Genomic DNA, 22,733 nt, shown 5'->3' on the forward strand with positions numbered 1-22,733 from the left:
TTGAACCCAGTCTCCTAAGTCTCCTGCATTGCTGGCAGATTCTTTACCTGCTGAGCCATCAGGAAGCTTAATAGCTTTTTACCCTTTAGTAAATATTCTAAATAGTAACCTCGGATACTTTCATGTTCTAATATCAAAGGCAGTAAACAAAATAATCATACTTTATTTCTAAAATAAGTAATTTTCCTGACCTATAGCATGTGAAAGAAAATATAACATCTTGTTTCATATACATTTTCATTTTAATAATCTATATTTTCACTTTGTCATGAATGAACTTTTGTCATTTGTTTCTTTGAAATGCTAATAAATTGAAAAATCAAAACCTTCACATTAACATTTTTTTACTTAAGTAAATATTTCTTATGTTCACTGGGATACTTCGACTGGTTTTGTACTTCAAGACACATTGCTGGCAAATGGAGCTCGTGCTTTCCCAGGTTTAGCTAATAAGCACAAAGTTGTCTCAAGTAAATGGGAGATTATATATATACCATTTTCTACATATAACAAGTGGACTTCCCAGGTAGCACCATGATATAGAATCCACCGGCCAATTCAGGAGACTCAAGAGATGCAGTTTCAACCACTAGGTCAGGAAGATACCTTGGATTGGGAAGTGGCAACCCACTTCAGTACTCTTGCCTGGAAAATTCCATGGACAAAGGAGCCTGGGGGGTTACAGTCCACAGGGTAGCAAAGAGTCATACATGACTAAGCAGGCACACACACAACTGAACACAAACACACACTCACATTAATAAGAAACATGCATAAATAGAGGATCTAATCATCATTTGATTATTTAATCTCTTTAGCCCTAGGGGAAGGTGGGCTTAAATTCAACCATTTCTTCCCTAAGCACAAAGAACCACATGAAAGACTTGAGATGCTTCTCTCTAACATACTCTTTTGGAGTTAAAATAACAAAGACTCAGAATGTGTTTATATTTAATTCCTTAAAAATATAAGGAACTTATATTATAAAATATAATATATTATAGTTGTCTATAGTTGTCTATAAAAATTATAGACAACTAGGCAAGCATCTTATAAATGAAACATTGTTTGGGGCAAAAGGTTTAAGAAAATTACAAGAATTTTTGCTTAATAATTACAGCTCATAAAAGCTATCATAGCATATATCCAAAAAGGTCTAGTGAAAGTAGATTCAACAGAGACTTTTGGAATTAGGCTATTTAAAATTTTTTTTAATATACATTTATTTTATAACAGCCTTCCCAGGTGGCTCAGTGGTAAAGAATTCACCTGCCAATGCAGGAGATGTGGGTTTGATCCCTGGGTCAGAAAGATCCCCTGGAGAAGGAAATAGCAACCTACTCTAGCATTCTTGCCTGGGAAAATCCCAAGGACAGAGGAGCCTGGTGGGCTACAGTCTATGAGGTCTCAAAGAGTTGGACATGATTTAGCAACTGAGCAGGCATGCAATTAATAATAAGAATGCCCCCACTGCCACCACAACCAGCAGGTTCCATGATGTGAAAAGAAATCTATGCTTGTTATGATTCAATTGGCCTACATTTAGCAGATAATTACTGAAAAGAATTTTAGGAGAATTCTATAAGGTAGTTATAATAGTGACATATAATAGGACAACTCAGAAACTGAGAAATAACATGAAATGCCTTTTGTGAGTAAAGCAAAAATAAACTTGATCTCATTGGCAAAGTCACAAAAAAGACAGAAATGATCTCAGGACAAAAACAGAGTGAAATCTAATCATTTATAGTAACATATCTCAAGGAAAAATGTGTAACCAAGGTAGGGTAGAGTTTGTTGCTCATTGTCAGGGCTGAGGAGCAAGAAGAGAGGGTATGTTCTATTGGATCTTCAGCTCCATCCTGGCACGTGTATATTCTGGCCCAAGAACACAAGTATCTATATGGTTCTTTCAGTGTGTTTATCTTTATGGAGTTAACTGTATGGAGATGGATATATCAAGCTATCAAATTATTCACTGACCTCCATTTTTCTGCTATGGCATATTCATCGAGCAACATCCTGAATCTATTTGCTATTTTTTACAATATGTCTACAAGAGAAAAATATGCTCATCAGCCAACGGTATTCAAGATGGCCATATTTCCCACTGTAAGAGATGATACCTTGGCTTTCTCATTTTCATCATCAATCCTAGTGTTAACCAAGAAATGATCTTGTGCTAAAACATCAGCTCTCTAAGCTTTCAAGTTTGAGAGCTAGCTTTGAGTTGACATATATTCACTTAGGTAATGCCCTACTGTGGAAACCAGATGCCCTTCTATGGATGACAGCCAGGTCCCAAATAAGGTCCTTTTCTATAAACTTCAACACTTCTATTAGTCATCTTTGGATCATTGATCTAAAATAGTAGTATCGTTGATACTACCACTTTTTATCACCTTAGTATAAAGCATCATCAATTCTCATTCAGAACAACAGCCACAGACCTGGTCTCTACAATCTCTTTCCCACATAGCACACAGCCAAAGTAATCCTTTAAAATATAAGACAATAACATTCTTATGAGAGAAAGTCAACCCTTGTACACTCTGCAGCCCTGCTCCCTAACAATTGATCTCATCTCTTATCTCCCCATTTTGCCCACTCTGTTCCAGCCACTCCAGTATCCTTGGAAATCTGGGGGAATTCTCTCTCCCTCAGATTTCTTCCTTATTTTCTTCAGATCTCTCTACTCAAAGGTCACTTTGTCTGAGAGGACTTATTATATGGCATCCTATTTAATGTAACACTCCCTCCAACCTGTCATTATCACTACATACCCCTTATCCTGCCTCAGTTTTATGCAGAGACTCAGCACTACCCAACATATCATGTGCTTATTTGTGAACTAAAGATATCAGTTCCATGACAGTAAGGATGAGTTTTTGTTCATTAGTGCCTGGAATAGGACTTGATGCATAGATGGTACCCAGTACATTTTTAAAATCAAAAGTTGCAAGAGAAATGTGTAATAATAAAGGCTACTTGTTTAGCTTCTAGGAATCTGATCTTGTCTTTGCCCTCAGATTGTTTATCTATAAAATGCAACTAATAATAGCTTTGTGGTTCAAATACTACATTTGAAAGGGTTTTGCATAATTAAACCCCAAATAATTAGAAGAGATTTGGATAAACAAGGTATCCAGGCTTATCACACTGACCAGCTCTGTAACTTTGAGTCAGAATCTTTTTAAGTCTCATAGTACTGATGAAAGAAAAAGAAACTTCTTTTTTCCATCAGATTTTTTCACTCATTTTAAAGAAACTGTATCTTAGTATCAGGAAAAGCATCCCTGAGTAAGGATTATTAACTGCTTCTCCATAATTCATTCAATCAACAAGTTATTCACTAAGCATCCACATGTGCCAGACTCTTTTCTAGGTTTTTGGGGTAAATCAGGTGACAAAGTCATCAACTATCCTGCCCTCATAAATATCCTTACCTTTCACTATGGAGAGACAGGTATGAAACAACAAACATAAGTAAATGAAGTAGCATTTTGGAAGGTGATGTGTTTTATAAGAACAAAATAGTACAGTGAGGAACTGGGGCTTAGAAATGTGGAAGCGAAGAGGTTGAGGTTGCAATTAATTAAGAGACCATGACATGTGAGCATACATTATCACTGAAAGAATTCTCTTCCTCCTTGGCCTTTATCTTTTTTTTGATCAAAAACTTGATATTATAAATATATTTTGCTTAAAATTATAGAAACTATGTAGTTCCACTAGATTAGTTATTATAATAATAAATATTTGAAGAAATATTGTTGTAAAAACCTTTGAAATTGGTTATTTAATTATTTCATGCAGAAATCTGTAAGCTTCTTATGAAATGGAGTTAATCTCATAGGGTTTCTTAGTACTGCTTTCTTTAAATGAAACACTATTTCCATTGCAAATGAAATAAATAGTAATATCTTTAAAACCCATACCTATTCTTTAGTTCAGTTGTTCTGAAACTTGTGGTTTTTAGTGCAAACTTTTCTATTCTTAAAAACTACTAAAGCAAGGGGTGGAGAAAAGACAAAAAGACAGAGGTGTTTTTTAATACAAGAAAAAGTCCCATTATTTGGTTTTTGCCTTGCTATGGTGGGGCTGCATGCACAATGACCAGGCAACTCTACCTTGGAGGATCAGGAAAATGGCAAAAGGGATGTTAGGTTTCCTAAGAACAACCACATAGAGACTAAAATGACTGTCTAGGCAAACACAATCAATTGATCCTCTCTGTCTGCTTTCTGGATTGTAGTATGTGACTAGAAGAACCACCAAGGAAGACCTGTTGAGCTGGGCCCTCTAAGAGGGAGGTCATTGAAATTAGCTTGTGGGTCCTATTTAATGACTTTGGCCAACCATTTATCACAGAGCTGAGGCATACAAAGAAGTAAGTAATTTTTTCAACAGTTACTCACAGTGTCACCAGAGGTTTCCCTGGTGGCTCAGATGGTAAAGAATCTGCCTTGAATACAGGAGACCCGGGTTCGATTCCTAGGTCAGGAAGATTTCCTGGAGAATGGAATGGCTACCCACTCCAGTATTATTCTTACCTAGAGTATTCCACGGACAGAGGAACCTGGAGGGCTACAGTCCATGGATTCGCAAAGTCAGACACAACTGAGAGACTAACACTTTCACATTTACAATGTTAGAAAATTTTAATGCTCCAGTAAAGACTTGATTTGGGGGATGTCCCTAACTGAGAAAAATTCCAGAATGACAGTGCACTCATTTTTAGCCAGAAGTCTTGAACTGAAGAACCATATCATCTTGGTTGCTATCTGGTTACAGTGACCCTCCTCCTTGAGTACTAAAAACTATCCACCTGCAAGCTGGCATAGAACACACTGGCATCTATTTGTCAAGACTTCTGGAGTTCTTGGAAGTGACAAAATGTGACACAAACACTATTATTTATAGTCTGTCCCTGTTCAATGAAAAGGATCCTTGGGCTGAAGCTGCCAAGAGTAGTATTAGTTACCCAACCTGACAATTTCATTTCAGGGTTCTTGTTGTTGGTTGAGACCGAACAGAGTTCTTTAGGTAGTAAAAATCATGACGCTCCCTTAGGACTGGGTCTTTTAGATCCCAACTGCCTCTGGTTTCCAGTAGTGTTTGCACTACACATGTTCTCAGATGGTTTAGCATGACGAACAAATACATTTTATCCACAAGGGTTGGATAGACTATGGATGTGGCCAGCTAGCACCTCCAGTCTCAAACCCAATTCATTTGCCTTTCTCACTTTCTTCAGCTTTTCCCCCTAAGATTTATTTCTGTTGCTATCTGGATATGAATTCCAATATGTCAGGTTCCTGCCTGCTTTCTGTCTCCTATTTGGTCCTTTATTTGATCTGAAACAATGTATCAAGTGATGGAAAGATGGATAAGGAGAGAGGGGGAGAGAACACAAACATGAAAGTGTAGAACAAAAACATTCCAACTGAAATAAACAATTGTCAAATACCTATTAAGTCCACTACTCAGTATTAGACATGGTATTGACTATCTATTCAGAAATAAGTAAGAACTTAGCTATTTAAGAAAGTAAATATAAATACCTTTAGAGAAGCATACAGTTCTATGGCATATCAGAAAAGAAAAATAAAACATTATTTGTGATGATAAAAAAAGCTTTATTCACTCATTCATTTATTATGCATTTGTAAAGTACCTACCATATACACTAAATGAATAACAAAGTAAACAAGACTATCTCTCCCCTTGAAAGTTTTATAAGTTGGTTCTCAAAGTTCAGTGTGCATCAGAATCTCCTGAAAAATATGTTAAAATACAGGTTGCTGGGCCACAATTCCAGGTTTTTTGGATTTGGTAGGGCTCACACATGGAGAAGGCAATGGCAACCCACTCCAGTACTCTTGCCTGGAAAATCCCATGGACAGAGGAGCCTGGTAGGGTGCAGTCCATGGGGTCGCTAAGAGTTGGACACGACTGAGCGACTTCACTTTCACTTTTCACTTTCAGGCATAGGAGAAGGAAATGGCAGCCCACCCCAGTGTTCTTGCCTGGAGAATCCCAGGGACAGGGGAGCCTGGTGGGCTGCCGTCTATGGGGTTGCACAGAGTGCGTCTATGGGGTTGCACAGAGTCGGACACAACTGAAGTTGACTTAGCAGCAGCAGCAGCAGGGCTCACACAAGGCCTGAGAATCAGCATTTATATCACATCCTCAGGTGCTACCATTGCTCTGTTTTCAGGATTATGGATGGAGAACTACTTGGCTAGACCAATGCTTGTCAAATTTAGTGTTCATGACTTTATCCCACTTGAGTTCTCATTAAGATGCAAATTTTCATTTAATAGGACTGATGTAGGAGCCCAAATTCTGTAATGTTCCAGGTACCTCACTTTGAGTAGTGAGGGTCTAATAAGTGAACAGACACTTGTAAGGAAATATGTACAAAAGACACTATGAACTGAACAGTAATTGAGACAAACTTTGAAGAAGAGAGAGGTTTTTTGCAGGGGAACCTGTAAGAGTGAACATACAGTACAGGTTCAGTGAAGGCTGGGAGTGTGAGAACGGTGAAGAGACAATAGATTTTGAGCAGAAATAGAAGTGTGAGGTGCTATGATTTGGGACTGTAATAACTTCAGGTAACAAGGAAGTCCAAGACCCGATTATGTGGGTCAGTAACTAGAGCGGAACAGAAATGAGAGCTCCTTAAGTTGAGGAAGCCAAGGAAATGTGAGCCTATGTTATAGGAAAGACATCAAAAGGATATTGAAGTTTCCAGAGTTGGCATAAGTAAAGAAGAAAATGGAGCCAAGCTACAGAGGAGACGCTCCTAAAGTCAGTGTATTGTCATGGGGTTCAGTAAATCACATTGATGAAGAGGTTTCTAAACACATGAAATTGCTGAGTGATAGTGGGTAAACACTGATCTGAAAACAGTGGTGCTGAATATGAAATATATTAGGTCCATCTCTTGACCTTCTCAATAAAAAGGCTTTGCTTCTACTGAAGAACAACGGGCAATGTGGGTATTTTCAGGGAAAGAATGGCTTTCAGTTAAGACAAGCTACCTGGGGGAGTAAAAGGAAAGAAATGTCAAGGTCAAAATATCACACTGGCAAAAGATATCACATTAGTAGAGTGGAAACAGGAAAATAGCAGAATTAATTTTGGGTAGAGTTGAGAGTACGTGGAAGAGGATTACATTTAAATCAGTAAATTTCAAAACAGGAATTAGGGAATGAGGGGTTTGTGAGTTATTAACAGCAATGGGGGAGCAAAAGTGGAGATTCAAAATAAACAACAAAAGGAATTAAAAGAGAGTTTTTGAGGTTAAGCGATCTTGAGTTTCCAAACTGCGCAATTCCAGGCTTTCAAAGTTGAATCCCTGTTTGTGAGGTCCTAGTTAGGATGGTTGAAACTCATTTATATCCAGAGGCAGAATAGATTGTTTCCAACATTTTTCCAGGGTTATTTTAATGGTAAAAATAATCTTTGGAACACTTCCTCCATTTATGTATTTATTGGTTGTGCTAGGAGGCTTGTGGGATCTTAGTTCACCCACCAGGGATTAAACCCTGAGCCCACAGCAGTCAAAATGCAGAGTCCTAACCACTGGACTACCAGGGAATTCCCATACTTTCTGTCTTTAGATTCAAACCATTTTTCTAGAATTTAAATAGTTTTTAGTGTTTCTAAACATTAAAAAAAAAAATTAGGACAAAAATCATCCCTACACAGATGCCATGCTCAGTCACTTCAGTCGTGTCTGATTCTTTGAGACCCCATGAACTGTAGCCTGCCAGGCTCCCCTGTCCATGGAATTTTCCAGGCAAGAATACTAAAGAGGGTTGTCATTGCCTTCTCCAGGGGTCTTCCCAATCCAGGGATCAAACCCGGGTATCCTGCATTGCAGGCAGATTCTTTACCATCTGAGCCAGTAAGAGTCTACTGAGAATTAAGGTATGACTATAGAAAAATAATGCTGCGGTAATCAGGAGCCTACCTATCTCCACCAGTGTCTAGCCATTGTAACCTGGGCAGATTACAGAGCCTCTCTGTGCCTCCATGTCTTCATCTGTAAAGATAGAAGCTATCACCTATACTTACTATGTGCCAGTTGTTGTCTTTAAGTCCTTTGTGAAATTCACTCATTTAATTCTCAAAGCCACTCAGTCAGATAGGTAGACTATCATCATGCATGAGAGAACAAACACAGAGATTGCTAGGAGATCTAACTATTGGCAGAGAATTTGATTGGCAGGATTGGCATCCTGGTCACTAAATCCAGCCTCTTAAACATTATGCTGCTGTCTCTTGGGTAGCAATAGATAATACTAGTAAGTACCTCTTAAGGTAATTTGAGAATTAAATGAGTAAAATTAAATATGTAAAGTGAATAGAACAGTTTCTGCTACATAATAAGAATTCCATAAATACTCGGTATTTAGTGGTTTCTGTCATCCTCATTTTCTAAAAATACAGGATTAAAAGTTGAAATCTTAGAAAATTTGTAATTTTTATAATTATCCTAGTTAATGAAAAAGTGTTAATTAAAGTACACGTCATCTATTAAATTAGCAAATTTTTAAAATAATATCTAAACAGGAACTCCAGAAAAATGTATAGACATACCCTTGTAAAGAGCAATATTTTCCAAAAACTTGAAAAAGTATATACACTTTTATATGCCCATCCTCTTACTTCTTAGGTGGCAGCATATTCTGGGTGAAACAGCAAAGTGTTTAGATTAGATAGTCCTGGTTTAAATTCTGACTCAGATAAAAATGAAAATACAAAGACTTCCTTCCACATACTAGTTAAGTCATCTTGGTTAAGTTAATTATTTTTTTGAGCATCAGTCTCTCGTCTACAAACTGGGTCTCTTGCATTGCAGGCAGATTCTTTACCATCTGAGCCACCAGGGAAGCCAGTTGGATTTTAATTCCACTCCTACTTTCTAGCTCTGAGGCCTTGGCAAACTTAATTTCTCAGTACTTAGTTCTTCATTTGTAATACTGTCTAAGTCATCAGGGAAGCCCAACATTGGTAGATTATACAGTAATTTGTATAGATTGAGCATGTGTTAGTTTGCTTTCTTTAAATATTTGTTTCATTAAATGATCCCAAGAAAATAAGTTTAAAAGGTGGCTATATACTATTTTTAATTTATAATAGCCAACCTAAATGTCCAATAAAGGAAATAAATGTACTATAATAATTTGCCTTAATATGATATAATTCTTATGCATTACTTATATATTTGATAAATACAAAATGTATGGAATGTTCAGTTCAGTTCAGTCACTCAGTCATGTATGATTCTTTGTGACCCCATGGACTGCAGCATGCCAGGCTTCCCTGTCCATCACCAGCTCCCAGAGTTGCTCAAACTCATGTCCATCGAGTCGGTGATGCCATCCAACCATCTCATCCTCTGTCATCCACTTCTCCTCCTGCCTTCAGTCTTTCCCAGCATCAGGGTCTTTTACAGTGAGTCAGTTCTTCATATCAGGTGGCCAAAGTTTTGTAGTTTCAGCTTCAATATCAGTTCTTCCAATGAATATTTGGGACTGATTTCCTTTAGGATGGACTGGTTTGATCTCCTTGCAGTCCAAGGGACACTCAAGAGTCTTTTCCAACACCATGGTTCAAAAGCATCAGTTTTTTAGCACTCAACTTTCTTTATGGTCCAACTCTCACATCCATACATGACAACTGGAAAAACCATAATTTTGACTAGACGGACCTTTGTCAGCAAAGTAATGTCTCTGCTTTTTAATATGCTGTCTAGGTTGGTCATAAGTTTTCTTCCAAGGAGCAAGTGTCTTTTAATTTCATGGCAGCAGTCACCATCTGCGGTGATTCTGGAGGCCAAGAAAATAAAATCTCTCACTGTTTTGTTTGTTTCCCCATCTATTTGCTATGAAGTGATGGGACCAGATGCCATGATCTTTGTTTTTTGAATGTTGAGTTTTAAGCCCACTTAAAACTTTTTCACTCTCCTCTTTCACTTCCACCAGGAGGCTCTTTTGTTCTTCTTTGCTTTTTTCCATAAAGGTGGTGTCATCTATATATCTGAGGTTATTGATATTTCTCCCTGCAATCTTGATTCCAGCTTGGCCTTCATCCAGCCTGACATTTCACTTGATGTACTCTGCATATAAGTTAACTAAGCAGGGTGACAATATACAGCCTTGAAGTATTTCTTTCCCAATTTTGAACTAGTCCGTTGTTCCATGTCCAGTTCTAACTGTTGCTTCTTGACAGGCATACAGATTTCTCAGGAGGCAGGTAAGGTGGTCTGATATTCCCATCTCTTGAAGAATTTTCCATAGTTTGTTGTGATCTACACAGTCAAAGGCTGTAGCATATTCAATAAAACAGAATTAGATGGTTTTCTGGAATTCTCTTGCTTTTTCTAAAATCCAACAGATGTTGGCAATTTGATCTCTGGTTCCTCTGCCTTTTCTTTTTTTTTTTTTTTTTGAAACTAAATAGACATTTCTGCAAAGAAGACATACCGATGGCTAACAAACACATGAAAAGATGCTCAACATCACTCATTATTAGAGAAATGCAAATCAAAACCACAATGAGGTACCGTTTCACGCCAGTCAGAATGGCTGCGATCCAAAAGTCTACAAGCAATAAATGCTGGAGAGGATGTGGAGAAAAGGGAACCCTCTTACACTGTTGGTGGGAATGCAAACTAGTACAGCCACTATGGAGACAGTGTGGAGATTCCTTAAAAAACTGGAAATAGAACTGCCATATGACCCAGCAATCCCACTGCTGGGCATACACACCGAGGAAACCAGAATTGAAAGAGACATGTGTACTCCTCTGCCTTTTCTAAATCCAGCTTGAACATCTGAAAGTTTTCAGTTCATGTGCTATTGAAGCTAAGCTTGGAGAATTTTGAGCATTACTTTGCTAATGTGTGAGATGAGTACAATTGTGTGATAGTTTGAACATTCTTTGCCATTGGAATGAAAACTGACATTTTCCAGTCCTGTGGTCACTGTTGAGTTTTCCCAAATTTGTTGGCATATTGAGTGCAGCACTTTCACACCATCATCTTTTAGGATCTGAAATAACTCAGCTGGAATTTCATCATCTCCACTAGCTTTGTTCATAGTGATGCTTCCTAAGGCCCACTTGACTTCGCATTCCAGGATGTTTGGCTCTACATGAGTGATCACACGATCATGGTTATCTGGGTCATGAAGATCTTTTTTGTATAGTCTTCTTGTATTCTTGCCACCTCTTCTTAATATCTTTCAGTCCATACTGTTCCTGTCCTTTATCGAGCCCATCTTTGCATAAAAGTTTCCCTTGGTATCTCTAATTTTCTTGAAGAGATCTCTAGCCTTTCCCATTCTTTATTTTCCTCTGTTTTTTCCATCTATCACTTATGAAGCCTTTCTTATCTCTCCTTGCTATTCTTTGGAGCTCTGCATTCAGATGGATATATCTTTCATCTTTTGCCTTTCACTTCTCTTCTATTCTTGGCTATTTGTAAATGTCCATATTTGTATATGGAAAGTTCTTATGTAATTTATATAATAAAATATTGAAATTATTTTATGATTATATGTTAAGTATAAAAATTATGGAGCTAGAAGGTGATATGGAAAACAACTGTTTTATTAGATTTGTTTTGCTGGCTTCTAATATTGTTGAGAACATGGCATTTGTCTGATAATTTTTGATATCATTAATATCAAATCACAAGTACTTTTATCTGAGTGTTTCATTTGAGAATACCTAAGGTGCTCTGACATTTATCTTCAAAGATCTTCCTTTATCCTGGTCTTAATTCAGATAAAGCTAAAAGATCTATAGTAAAAACTGATACTTAAAAACTTTGAATTTTTAAATTTCTTATTATGTATTAATTTAGTAAATATTTACTGAACATTAATGAATATTTTTTTTCATTTCAAATAAGCTTAGACATTTTAAGACTTTATAATTTCCCTTTTTCTATTCCTCCTTGTCACGCCAACCAACAGTATTTATCAATTTATTTAAATATTTGCTAATTTATAAAACTCCTTCAAAATTTGCTTGGCAAACCAGATAAAAAAACACTTTTCATAAAATCCATATGTTACATATTTTGTCAGTTTTATTGGGTGTTTTTCTTTTTGATAGTGGCTATCATAATTTCTCTCACAAACTGCCCTAAATTTACTTTTGCAGAGCAAAGTTTAACTATTTTTTTAAAGTGTTTTGTGGTATTTAAGCTTTCTCAGGTATGTTCTGTCTTCTCAAGAAGTGAAGGTATATAGAACATCTATTAAAAAAGGAAAAGTAGGGAGGGGAAATGATTCAAGATTTTGATGTAAAAATTATATATACATTTTATGTGGAAAGATAAGGTGGGTCCTCAAATGACAGAAGAGCAAGCAGTGCTTTCAGAGACAAGACTTTCACTCGGTGAAGACATGATTTAACCTAAGGGTCTATCAAATGTGTTAGTGCAAATGTAGCACCTAGGATGGCCTACCTTCACACCAGTGCTAACATGAAGCGAAGTCATCCACCGAGAGCTCTTCACTAAGCTGAAAATATTCATTTAAGCCATATCAATCTCTACAGTATACTACAAAATAGATTATGCAGGTGCAAAGACTTATCATTTTAGATAGTATCAACTGGGATCCTGAAAAAATTCATTAGTTTGAAAATCCTATAAGAAAATTTTTCACTCATTGCCTGAGATAAGAGGGTTTAAAAGAAAAATAAAATGGAAACATACATCTTATTAGCACTTTTTATTTAGGGGAGGTTGTGATGAAAAATTTGGAAGAAAGTGAGCTTTCTCATGGAAAGTTTCAATGAATAAAATTACATGGTTAAGAAGTGACACTACTAAGTTCAATCATAAAAATGGAAGTTCCCTGAGTCAGAAAGGAAAAAGAAAAGCTAATGCTGAATTTCAAATAAAAATAATTAAGACTTGATTTTTTTAAGGAAGCTCTAAAAATTGACCACCTTGACGAAACGTCAAATGTATTTGGAGGATAAATTAAATTCAATCAATAATCTTAAGACATAACATACTTAACTTAAGAAACAAAAGTGTTGATCGCAGCATTATCCCCACCATGAATTTGTATGTATTCTATCCAAATCTATACTGCCTCAATCTATACCATTATACTTAAAACAAAAGAAAACAAACAGCCAAACAATCCAACAACAACAACAACAACAAAACCCTTACATTAAAAATCTACTCTAGGTAACCATGCAGCTGATTAAATTGTCACAACAATTTTCAGTTTTGTACTTCTCAACTAAAAATGCTTTATCAGTCTTATTATTATGATGCTGGCATTGCCCTCAATTATAAAAGAACTGCTTGAGTTAATGGAAAGTGAGAATGGGTGTTTGCTATTCAACTTGATATATTAAGTTTGCTCATTTGAAACAACAGAAAAAGGTATAAGAGATTAGAAAGTGGCAAGGAGATTTTTGAGTCCTTATAATTTGACTTCTAAGCTTAATGATTTCATTCTGAACTTCAAAGAGGCTAATTTATAATAAAAAGAGAGACAGATATAAGTGGAGAGTGGAAGGCAAACAATAAGAATTGAGTGACAATCCTCTCCCTCTAAATTATTCCCCAAATATTATGGCTTAAGGTAAAACAGAAATGTTAATAACTGTCATTTCCCAAACCGTGAAAACCAAAAAGTACACATCACCCCATGTCCATGTCTCATCCTATTTTAAATGGAACAAAGTGACTTTCAGAGGTTGGGAAGTGCATAATTACATAGACTGGAGTCTTTGGACTTTGATCATAATTATAGTGCTTTATCCATCCATCACTTGTTGCTTGAGGACTATTTCTTGGTGAATTCTTTAAAGGAGATAGAAACCCTGTCAGGACAAATTTGAGCTGCAAACAGCTAATCAAAAACTTGGCTCTCTTGACTTGAAACAGATTGAAAATTGCCACTTTAATCTCACAATCCATTTGGCTTTTAAATAGAGTGAGAACATGAAGTCTCTTTTTGGAAAGGCATGCATCTCCCATTGTTCATATCACTGGGTACCTTTTTATGAGCTTCAACTGGGATATTCAGTCCAAGTTCTCCTCCCTGCATAGAGTGGTTCTCAAAACTGGGTGTGTATACAAGCAAATCTTCTGGGGTGCTCGATAAAAATGCTGCATTTTGCATGCCTTCCCCTCATGCTCAGTTTCTCAGAGGGTGCCATCAGTGTAACTGGAAACCTAAAATTAACTGGGAACCTTATAGCACAGAAGGCCTACAACTATTTCCCCCCGAGTGGTCTGAGAAGTACATGAATCAAAATTATTTTTGTTTACAGTGAAATTCCAAGGCTCCAGATAGACTTACCAAGTTATAGTTTCAGGTTTTTGAGTCTCGGCTCTCTGAATTCCTAACAGCATCAGAAGTGAATGTACATATTACTGAGTTTTCCTGACTGTGAATTTGTGTGTCAGTTTCAGTTACTTCCTGAAAGTCAAATGTATTTCCCTAAAAACCTTTTTGAGGAACCTTAACAGAGGCCTCCCTAGTAGCTCAGTTGGTAAAAGAATCTGCCTGCAATGCAGGAGACCCAGGTTTGATCCTTGAGTCAGGAAGATCCCCTGGAGAAGGAAATGGCAACCCACTCCGGTACTCTTGCCTGGAGAATTCCATGGACTGAGGAGCCTGGCAGGCTACAGTCCATGGGACAGCAAAGAGTCAGACAGGACTGTGTGACTAACTTTCACTTTTCACTTTTTTTCAACAGATGCTACTAACCAAAGTCACTTTTCCAACTTGCAGCCTTCATGGTGGGTGCTTTGTATTTGCAATTCTCAGGCTGCACATCCAGGGCCTTCTACCCTCTCTTGTACCTCACTGTAGTATTTCGATGCATGAAGTTCTTCCTTAAAGCCCTGAGGTCTAGGACTGTATCCTACTAATACCGTTTATCTTTCCCACTCAGCACCAAGAAAAATAGATAAGCTCATGAAATATTTTAGTTAAACAAACAAATCAAAACAAAACAAAACAAAAAAAGGTTTAGGTTCCATATCTACAATTTGATGATAAAAATTCATTACCTAGTGAATTAGTTTCCTATTGCAGCTGTAACAAAATGTCACAAACTTGTGGCTTAAACCAACCCAGATGTATTATCTCACAGTTCTGCAGGTTGGAAGCCTGAGACAGATTTCACTGGGTTGAAATCAAGATGTTGGCAGGCCTGTGTTCCTCCTGGTGGCTGTTAAAGAAAATCTGTTTCCTTGCTTCTTCCAATTTCTAGAGACAGCCACCATTCCTTGGCTCCTGATCCCCTTCCATCTACAAAATCCATTGAATCTTCGCTCACCTCATATCACTTTGACTTTCGACCTCCCACTTTCACTTTTAAGGAGTCTTGTGATTATATACCACTTGGATAGTCCAAGATAATCTACCTATTATAAGATCAGCCGATTAGCAGCCTTAATTCCATATGCAACCTAATATCTCTTTGCTGTGTAATATAACATATAATCATGTGTAATATAACATAGTTCCATAAAAAACTAAAAATAGAGCTACCATATGACCTGCAGTCCACTCCTAGGCATATATCTGGAGAAAAACATGATCTGAAAAGATACTTGCATTCCAATGTTCACTGCAGCACTGTTTAAACTAGCCAAGACATGGAATCAACCTAAATGTCCATCAACAGAGGAATGAATAAAGAAGAATCTAAATCTTCTAAAAAGAAATAATCCAGATAAACTTATAAAACAGAAATAGACACAAAGAATTCAAGAACAAGCTTATCCTTCCAGGGGGAAGGATGGGAGGAAAGGATAGACAGGGAGTTTGGGATGGACATGTATGCACTGCTATATTTAAAATGGGAGGCCAACAAGGACTTACTGTATAGCACATGGAACTCTGCTCAACATTACATGGCAGTCTGGATGACAGGGGAGTTTGGGGGAGAATGGATACATACATATGTACTGCTGAGTCCCTTTGCTATTCACCTGGAAGTATCACAACATTGTTAATCGGCTGTACCTCAATACAAAATAAAAAAAGAAGACACGACTGTTGCTAGAGACCATTATTTTGCTTGCCTCATCTGTCCTGCTGAATCAGCTACATAACGTGTTGAATAACACTTTGTTACTCATAAAGTTCTATATGGATCTAATAAAATAGTATGTTCTGTGGTAGAAAGCATTGAATGGGGGAGAGACTTGGATTCTAGGCTTGGTTCTGCTACTGTTTTTGTATGTGATTTTAGGCAAGTCCCTTAACCTCTCTAGGTTTTAAATTTCTCAATTCTAAAGCAGAAGAATGGAGATAAATCAACATCATGGGGCAGGACTCATAATCATCTTTGTGCTTAAAGATCATATAGAGCGAAATAAAAGCTAGGTATGCCTGCATGAGGACACAGTTGTTGCTGGGAAGGAAATTCTAGTTCACCAGTGTGCTGTACACACACTAGTTGTTGTTTAGTCACTAAATCATGTCCAAATCTTTTGTGACACCATGGACTGTAACCTGCAAGTCTCCTCCATCCATGGGATTCTCGGGGCAAGAGTACTGGAATGAGTTGCCATTTCCTTCTCCATGGGATCTTCCTGACCCAGAAATCGAACCTGCATCTCCTGCACAGCAAGTGGATTTTTTTTTTTTACCGTTGAGCCACCAGGGAAGCCCCTATATACACAACAGTAGAACCTAGAAGTACACTAAGTGGATGCATTTAAGAGTTTAGTGGGTTATTATTTAATTCTCAGCATTTTAGCTATGAACAGTAGACTAGGTAACTTACCAGGAAACTTTGATTTGGATGGCTAAAGTGGGTTCCATGAAAGTCACATGATCAGTTAGTGGTGGCGTTAAGACTATTACCCAGATCTTTTGGTAAGTCCTATGTGCCCTCAGCTGACACACTTCCCTGCCTCTCTGCCATTTAAATGCACTCACAGTTCAGGAGCTGTGTACAGAATTATAGAACATTTTACTCTTGGCTAACAACCATGGGTCATAAAGGTCTTTTGACATTTATTCTAGTGAAAATTGTAAGGGTTGGAGGCAGATTTTTCTTGACTACAATTGGTGACTACATTAGTCCCTGTTGATAAACTGCATCTTTATTTTACTTCATGAATCAATTCTCCCTGCCCTCTGCCTTTCTTCATTTCAAGTACTGATGTAAAAGCTATACAGATTGCAGCATGTTGGCTCATTCCTTTCAGTCAGACACAGAAACTGAGTGATTAGGGAACTGGCTAAAATTAATGGATTAGCTGTATTAAAAATGGTTTGCTCATTGAAATGGATGGATACATCCTAAAATGGCATCAAAATTATATTATTAAATGATTTATTAATTTTCAAAGTCTCCATGTGTACATAAAGAACACTATGGGCACATTTTTCATTTTTCTACTGGATGTGATCCTGAAAGGAAAAAGCATTTGAAAAAAGTAAATTAAGAGAGTTTAATAAAGGGACTATTGATGAAGGGAGAAGAGATATGGTATGACTTTTTGGAGTTAGCAGTGACTAAAAATTGTTACACCCCTAAGTTTGAAGGAAAAGGAGAGTAGAGAGAAGTTACTCAAACTCAAGATACCCAGACCTGTGGTAAGAGCCCCTGTAGACCTGCAACCTTTAGTGGAAAACCCCACGGAGAAACAGGGAAGCATAAACCCCCAATTCATCCTCTTCCTGTCCTTTGATCTCCTGCTAGAGGTACCCACTGATAGAACCCAAGAGAAAACAGAAGAGAAAGGAACTGCTTCATAAGGAAGTCTTCATAAGTCAGCTTCCTGGGATTCAGAACAAAAGGATATAGGACGGATGTGGAGAAGCAAATTGAAGACACTCTACACAAACACTGCATCTGTCTTTATGAGATGGTATTTGACAAATAAAATGATCCTCCACTGTAAATTCATTATCATCCACAGCCCTCCTTGTCCTTTGGGATATATTTAAAAAACACAGTTTAAAAAATTGACCTTTAAGCCAGTAAAGCATAAAATTCACAATCAATATGTAATTTACACAGGAAATACTTCTTACTCATCCATAGAGTACTTTAACAGTTTAAACGTCTTTGAGTAGAGGGTGTCGGGGAAAAAAAAAAAAAAAAAAAAAACAAACTCAAAATCATTTTACCAGTGGTTCAAATTGTAATGTTTTACTTTCTCTTATTTTAGTCCTCAGCTATCATAATGTTTCAAAATTTAATCTTGATTCCTTTTTATCATTTTAACTGGTTAATCTTCAAAATGACATTTGGAGGAATTCAATCTGTCTTTTAGAATTACTTGGTTAAAGAGATCTATGTTAAAAATGAGGTGGCAATTCCAAAACTAATTATGAAAAAAGGCCCAAATTATAACCCAAATGATAAATTAACAAAATTTAACTCCTAAAATGCTAAAATTTAAATTCATTTTGAATATTTACAAATAAAAAATAAACAGAACTCATTGATTATGGTTTTAATTTATAAGGAAATGGTATTTTACCGTTTGGCTCTTGTTTATTAATTTCCACAATTTCATCTATTTTTTTTAACAAAGGTAGCAATAAAGTCACAAAACTGGTGATTTGTCTACCTTTTCCTCTTGTATATAGCTTAGATAGTTTCAGTATCTTTCCATATCTTTGATTTTCAGAAAAGTTTTTGTAAAAACTACAGTAAATTAGCATCCACATCAGAGCACAACCAAATGCATAATATGTTAATATGTTCAGGTGCAAAGGGCAAAAAAAGCAAAAAAAAAAAAACTTAGAAATCTAAATTTTAACCGAGAGAATGATTACCATCATATTTTGAAATGTATATTAAAACTGGCTTTTGGGGAAATGGCATTAACATTCAGTAATAAATGATAATAGCAGCTCTCATTTATTGTATTCTTTGATAAAAGGAAATTCATGCATTAAGGTAGCTTACAGCTAAAAATAACAAGAAATCCTGTTCTTTCCTTTTATGAAAATTCTCTTTTATAACTTCTTTCTAAAGACAAGGTCAGGAAAAAGACAAATTTAACTATGTAGATGACTATGATTATGGAATGATTAAATTTGGTCTTACTTAAAATAGATTTTGTAAACTGAGAACTACAAGGATTGTCTGCTTAGAAAAACCAGCTCAAACCCATTCACTCCTGAGGAATCAAACAGAATATTGTTTGATTCTTTCTTATAGTGATATTCCAGTTATTCATTCATTTATTCCCTAAACAGTCTAGACAGAAAAATATAATAATTCAGAACTTGAAATATCTGACAGTGGTTAAAAATATGAGGAAAATGTTCATTATTAAATATGTAAGTATTGTAGAGTTAAACATTACAGCCATACCTTGTTCATTTTTGTATTTCCAGTGCCTTGATCAGAGTAAGTAGATGGTTGGCAAGGAACATTTTTCTTTAGTTTATTTTCCAATTAAGTTTTAATGACAAATGAGAAGTAGATAATCTTACCTAAAACAATTTATTTGGCAAATAAATGTTCACTGATCACTCAGCACCACCATCTCACAGCTGCCCAACATGAACCCCCTTTCCCCAAAAGTGACTCTTGCCATTAAGTTCAGAGATTCAGCAGAATTTAAAACATTTTTAAAGTACTATTATTATTTTAAATTTTACAGTCTGTCAAAAATTGAGATGATATTTGCTCCATCAACGGGCAGGTTGGTAGGACACTCTGAAAAGCAATTTCCTTGTGTATTCATATTTACAGGCTTCCCTCATCAATCATTAGAAATACACCTGGACAGAGGTCTTCGTGACTGACATGCAGGTTGCTAGTCAATAGAAGAAAGTTTCTTCTAGAGCTGAGGTAGATCCAAGCACCTACTTTAAAAAAGATGTCCTCAGGGGACACATTATACAGCTAATGTTTCACCAGAATTATCCTCTTAGAAATATTCTTCCAAAGATTTTATTGAAGTATAAAATGTTGAGGCTGGAAAAATTTTGAGAACTAGAAAATCTTTAATATTTCTCTCTTTATCCACTCACTCCACAATGCCAACAAAATCTTATATAAGAACATGAATTCTAGAGCCATTCATTTTTGCTACTATTGTTTGCAATGCACAGCAAGGCAGGAATCAAATCACCATACACATTTCTCACTTCAACCTGGAGAACAACGAACTTGCTTTCTCTCTCTTTCCTTTTTCTTCTTTTCTTCTCTTACTCTCTCCACCATTCCATTCACGCTTCTCCCTTTCTTTCCTTCTTCTGCCTTCTCACACAGTCCACCAGAAATATCACAGGGAAAGAAGTTGCGTTCATAGGGTTGGCCAAAAAGTTCATTTGGATTTTTGTGTAAGATGTTATGGAAAAACCTGAACGAAATTTTTGGCCAACACAATACATAGTCTACATTATTGTTTACATGGTAATAACTCATATTAATGAAGAAAGATCACATGGCCTCTTTAATTGCCTGGGCAATTGGACAGTGAGTCCTGGCCAGAGAACCTACTCTGCTGCTGAACTGATTCTCTCCTAGGCACTCGTGGTGAATGACAAGTTAACCCTTTTGGAACCACACCGTTTTCAACAGCCAGAGGACCTCCCTCATTAGTCTCAGAAAATAAAGTATGACATTCCAACATCAAATCTCATGCTGTTAAATTAACAACATCACACTGCTACATACGACTGGAATATTTCCCATAACTTTATGACTGGAAAAACACTGTTCAGATTTCATTTACCAGTTTAAAAATAGCAGCCTCTAATTTGAAACACGTACACACACACACACACTGTGCACACTCACTAATATTCCCTCTTAGTGCTAGGCAAACATTACTTCCTATAAGCAGAAATACAATTCAGGATAATTATAAGTTTTAAAAGTCGGATTTGTCAAAAGATGATGTTTGTTTTGAAACAAATCAAGAAGAAAATATGCTATAGAGCCAAAATGACAAGCCACAATCTGTTTAGTATAACAATGGCTATTTATCTATTTTTTATTGCATAAATCAAAATTATTCTGTGTTTATTTTGACTTGAAGATCACTCACAGTCTATTATGTCCCTGTCCAATGAAATGTCTTCTACTTGGGTGGGTGAGTGCTGAGCCTGGCAAATAACAGATTTTAAACATCTTAAAATGGTGTGAAAATTTTCTGAGACATCATGGGAAGACTGTCTTCAGACTTTGTTACTTTGTACATTCAGATAGGAACTAAAAAGGAAACCTAGAAGAGATGCCCACAGACCACTTTAAGTCCACAGAAAGTGCAAAATAATATCACTGTGCTCATAAACAAAGAGAGGCTGCTCTTTGAATACAGCAGAAACACTCATCATACACAAGGCATTCCAATTAAATTTTGATAGAAGTTTATCTCACGTTTAAACTCACCGCTGGATGTAAGGGTCGGGACAGTACTGTAGGGTGGCACACCGTGAAGTTTCAAAATTCATTTCCTTCACCTCTCTTTGATATCAATAAATGGAGAAAAGTATATAACATATACACATATACCTGTGTATGCATAGATATCGAGCCAGGAGGCTCAAAGCAATAGGGTCAAATGCTATCAGACATAGACCGTGTAGACACTTTCCCCCTTCACACATATTTGAAAAGAGGCGGAGCGTTTCTCGATTTGAACCAATGAGATTCATCAAGTGATTAAAACACCAGAAACAGTCGAATCTTACCAGCTGGGCATCCTCTCTAAAGTTGTTCTTCCTTTTCTACTACGGCTTTAGAGTCCTTCATGTATAGTGGCCACACTCGTTGGCAATTTGGAGTCATCTCTGAACTTCTGGTCTCTCTGGTGATTGGATGCTGGCATGAATGGCATCAGAGTTTAATTTCAGCAGCCAGGACTTTCACAACAGAGCAGAGCTAATGAATGTCCACCCTGCTCCAACTAATTAATGCTTTCTCGTATCTGCATACTGATTTAATTTGAGGACTTCTGTGACTGCTTCTGGAACTAAGTATTTCACAGAGCTGCTTAGGGAGCTTTTTTTTTTTTTTTTTCTTCTTCATCTCCACCTCTCTGTCCTCCCCCCCCCACCCCACCCCCCCTTCATTCTCCCTTTCAGCCAACCGCCTGTTGTGGTCACAATCTCAAATAGCAAAGACGGGGAAATTCCTTGATTATATTTAACCTAGAACTCACTCTTCGTCTCAACTAAAAGAGATACCCATTCACATCCCTTTAGTATTGCCTTCCCTAAATTAAAAAAAAAAAAAAAAAAACCTTTATTGAATTTTTAAAATATCCTACCTCAAACACACACACATAATTTTCTTAAAGCATATTAATGGAAAATAATGTAGTATTTTTGACTATTTTGAAGCTTACAAAATTATTTCAAATTGCCTGTTACTGCAAACATTTGAGTTCTTTCTGTCTCTCTCAGTCTTTCCCACTTTTTTATTTATGTCTATTGTTTTGGCTGGTTTTTAGCTCGAGCTACTTTGGAGTAAAACCATTAACTTGTTCATATATCCAAAACAATATATCAAAAGTCTACATACAGAATAATTCACTTCCTTTCTGAATACAGGCTGTAAATCAATCATGGTTTTGTGGATTTGGAAATTGAATGAAATATGATTCAGAAGCTAAATTAAAATAGACTCCAACAGAAAAAACAAACAAACAAACAACAAGTGTGTCCAAGTGTCACTAACAAGGTAAGTTCACATCCTCCATTCACCCCTAATCACAGGTCACCTGTAAACTGGTAATA

General features: G+C 36.6%; 1 protein-coding gene across 4 annotated transcripts in view; it reads right to left on the bottom strand.

Annotated features, from left to right (window-relative positions):
- The window catches only part of TP63 (tumor protein p63), a 271,889-nt gene extending 249,960 nt beyond the window's left edge, over positions 1 to 21,929 (bottom strand). The window contains exon 1 of one of the 4 annotated variants that reach the window (XM_070371848.1): positions 21,687 to 21,929. In XM_070371848.1, the coding sequence (XP_070227949.1) occupies positions 21,687 to 21,697 (11 nt within the window). In that variant the 5' untranslated portion in view covers positions 21,698 to 21,929. Of the gene's footprint in view, positions 1 to 21,384; positions 21,665 to 21,686 lie in introns of those variants that run through there. The other 3 variants (XM_070371846.1, XM_070371844.1, XM_070371858.1) reach the window with 3 other exon arrangements.
- Between the last annotated feature and the right edge of the window lie 804 nt (positions 21,930 to 22,733).

Source organism: Bos mutus, chromosome 1, assembly GCF_027580195.1.
Source record: "Bos mutus isolate GX-2022 chromosome 1, NWIPB_WYAK_1.1, whole genome shotgun sequence".
In the NCBI taxonomy this organism is placed as follows: Eukaryota; Metazoa; Chordata; class Mammalia; order Artiodactyla; family Bovidae; genus Bos; species Bos mutus.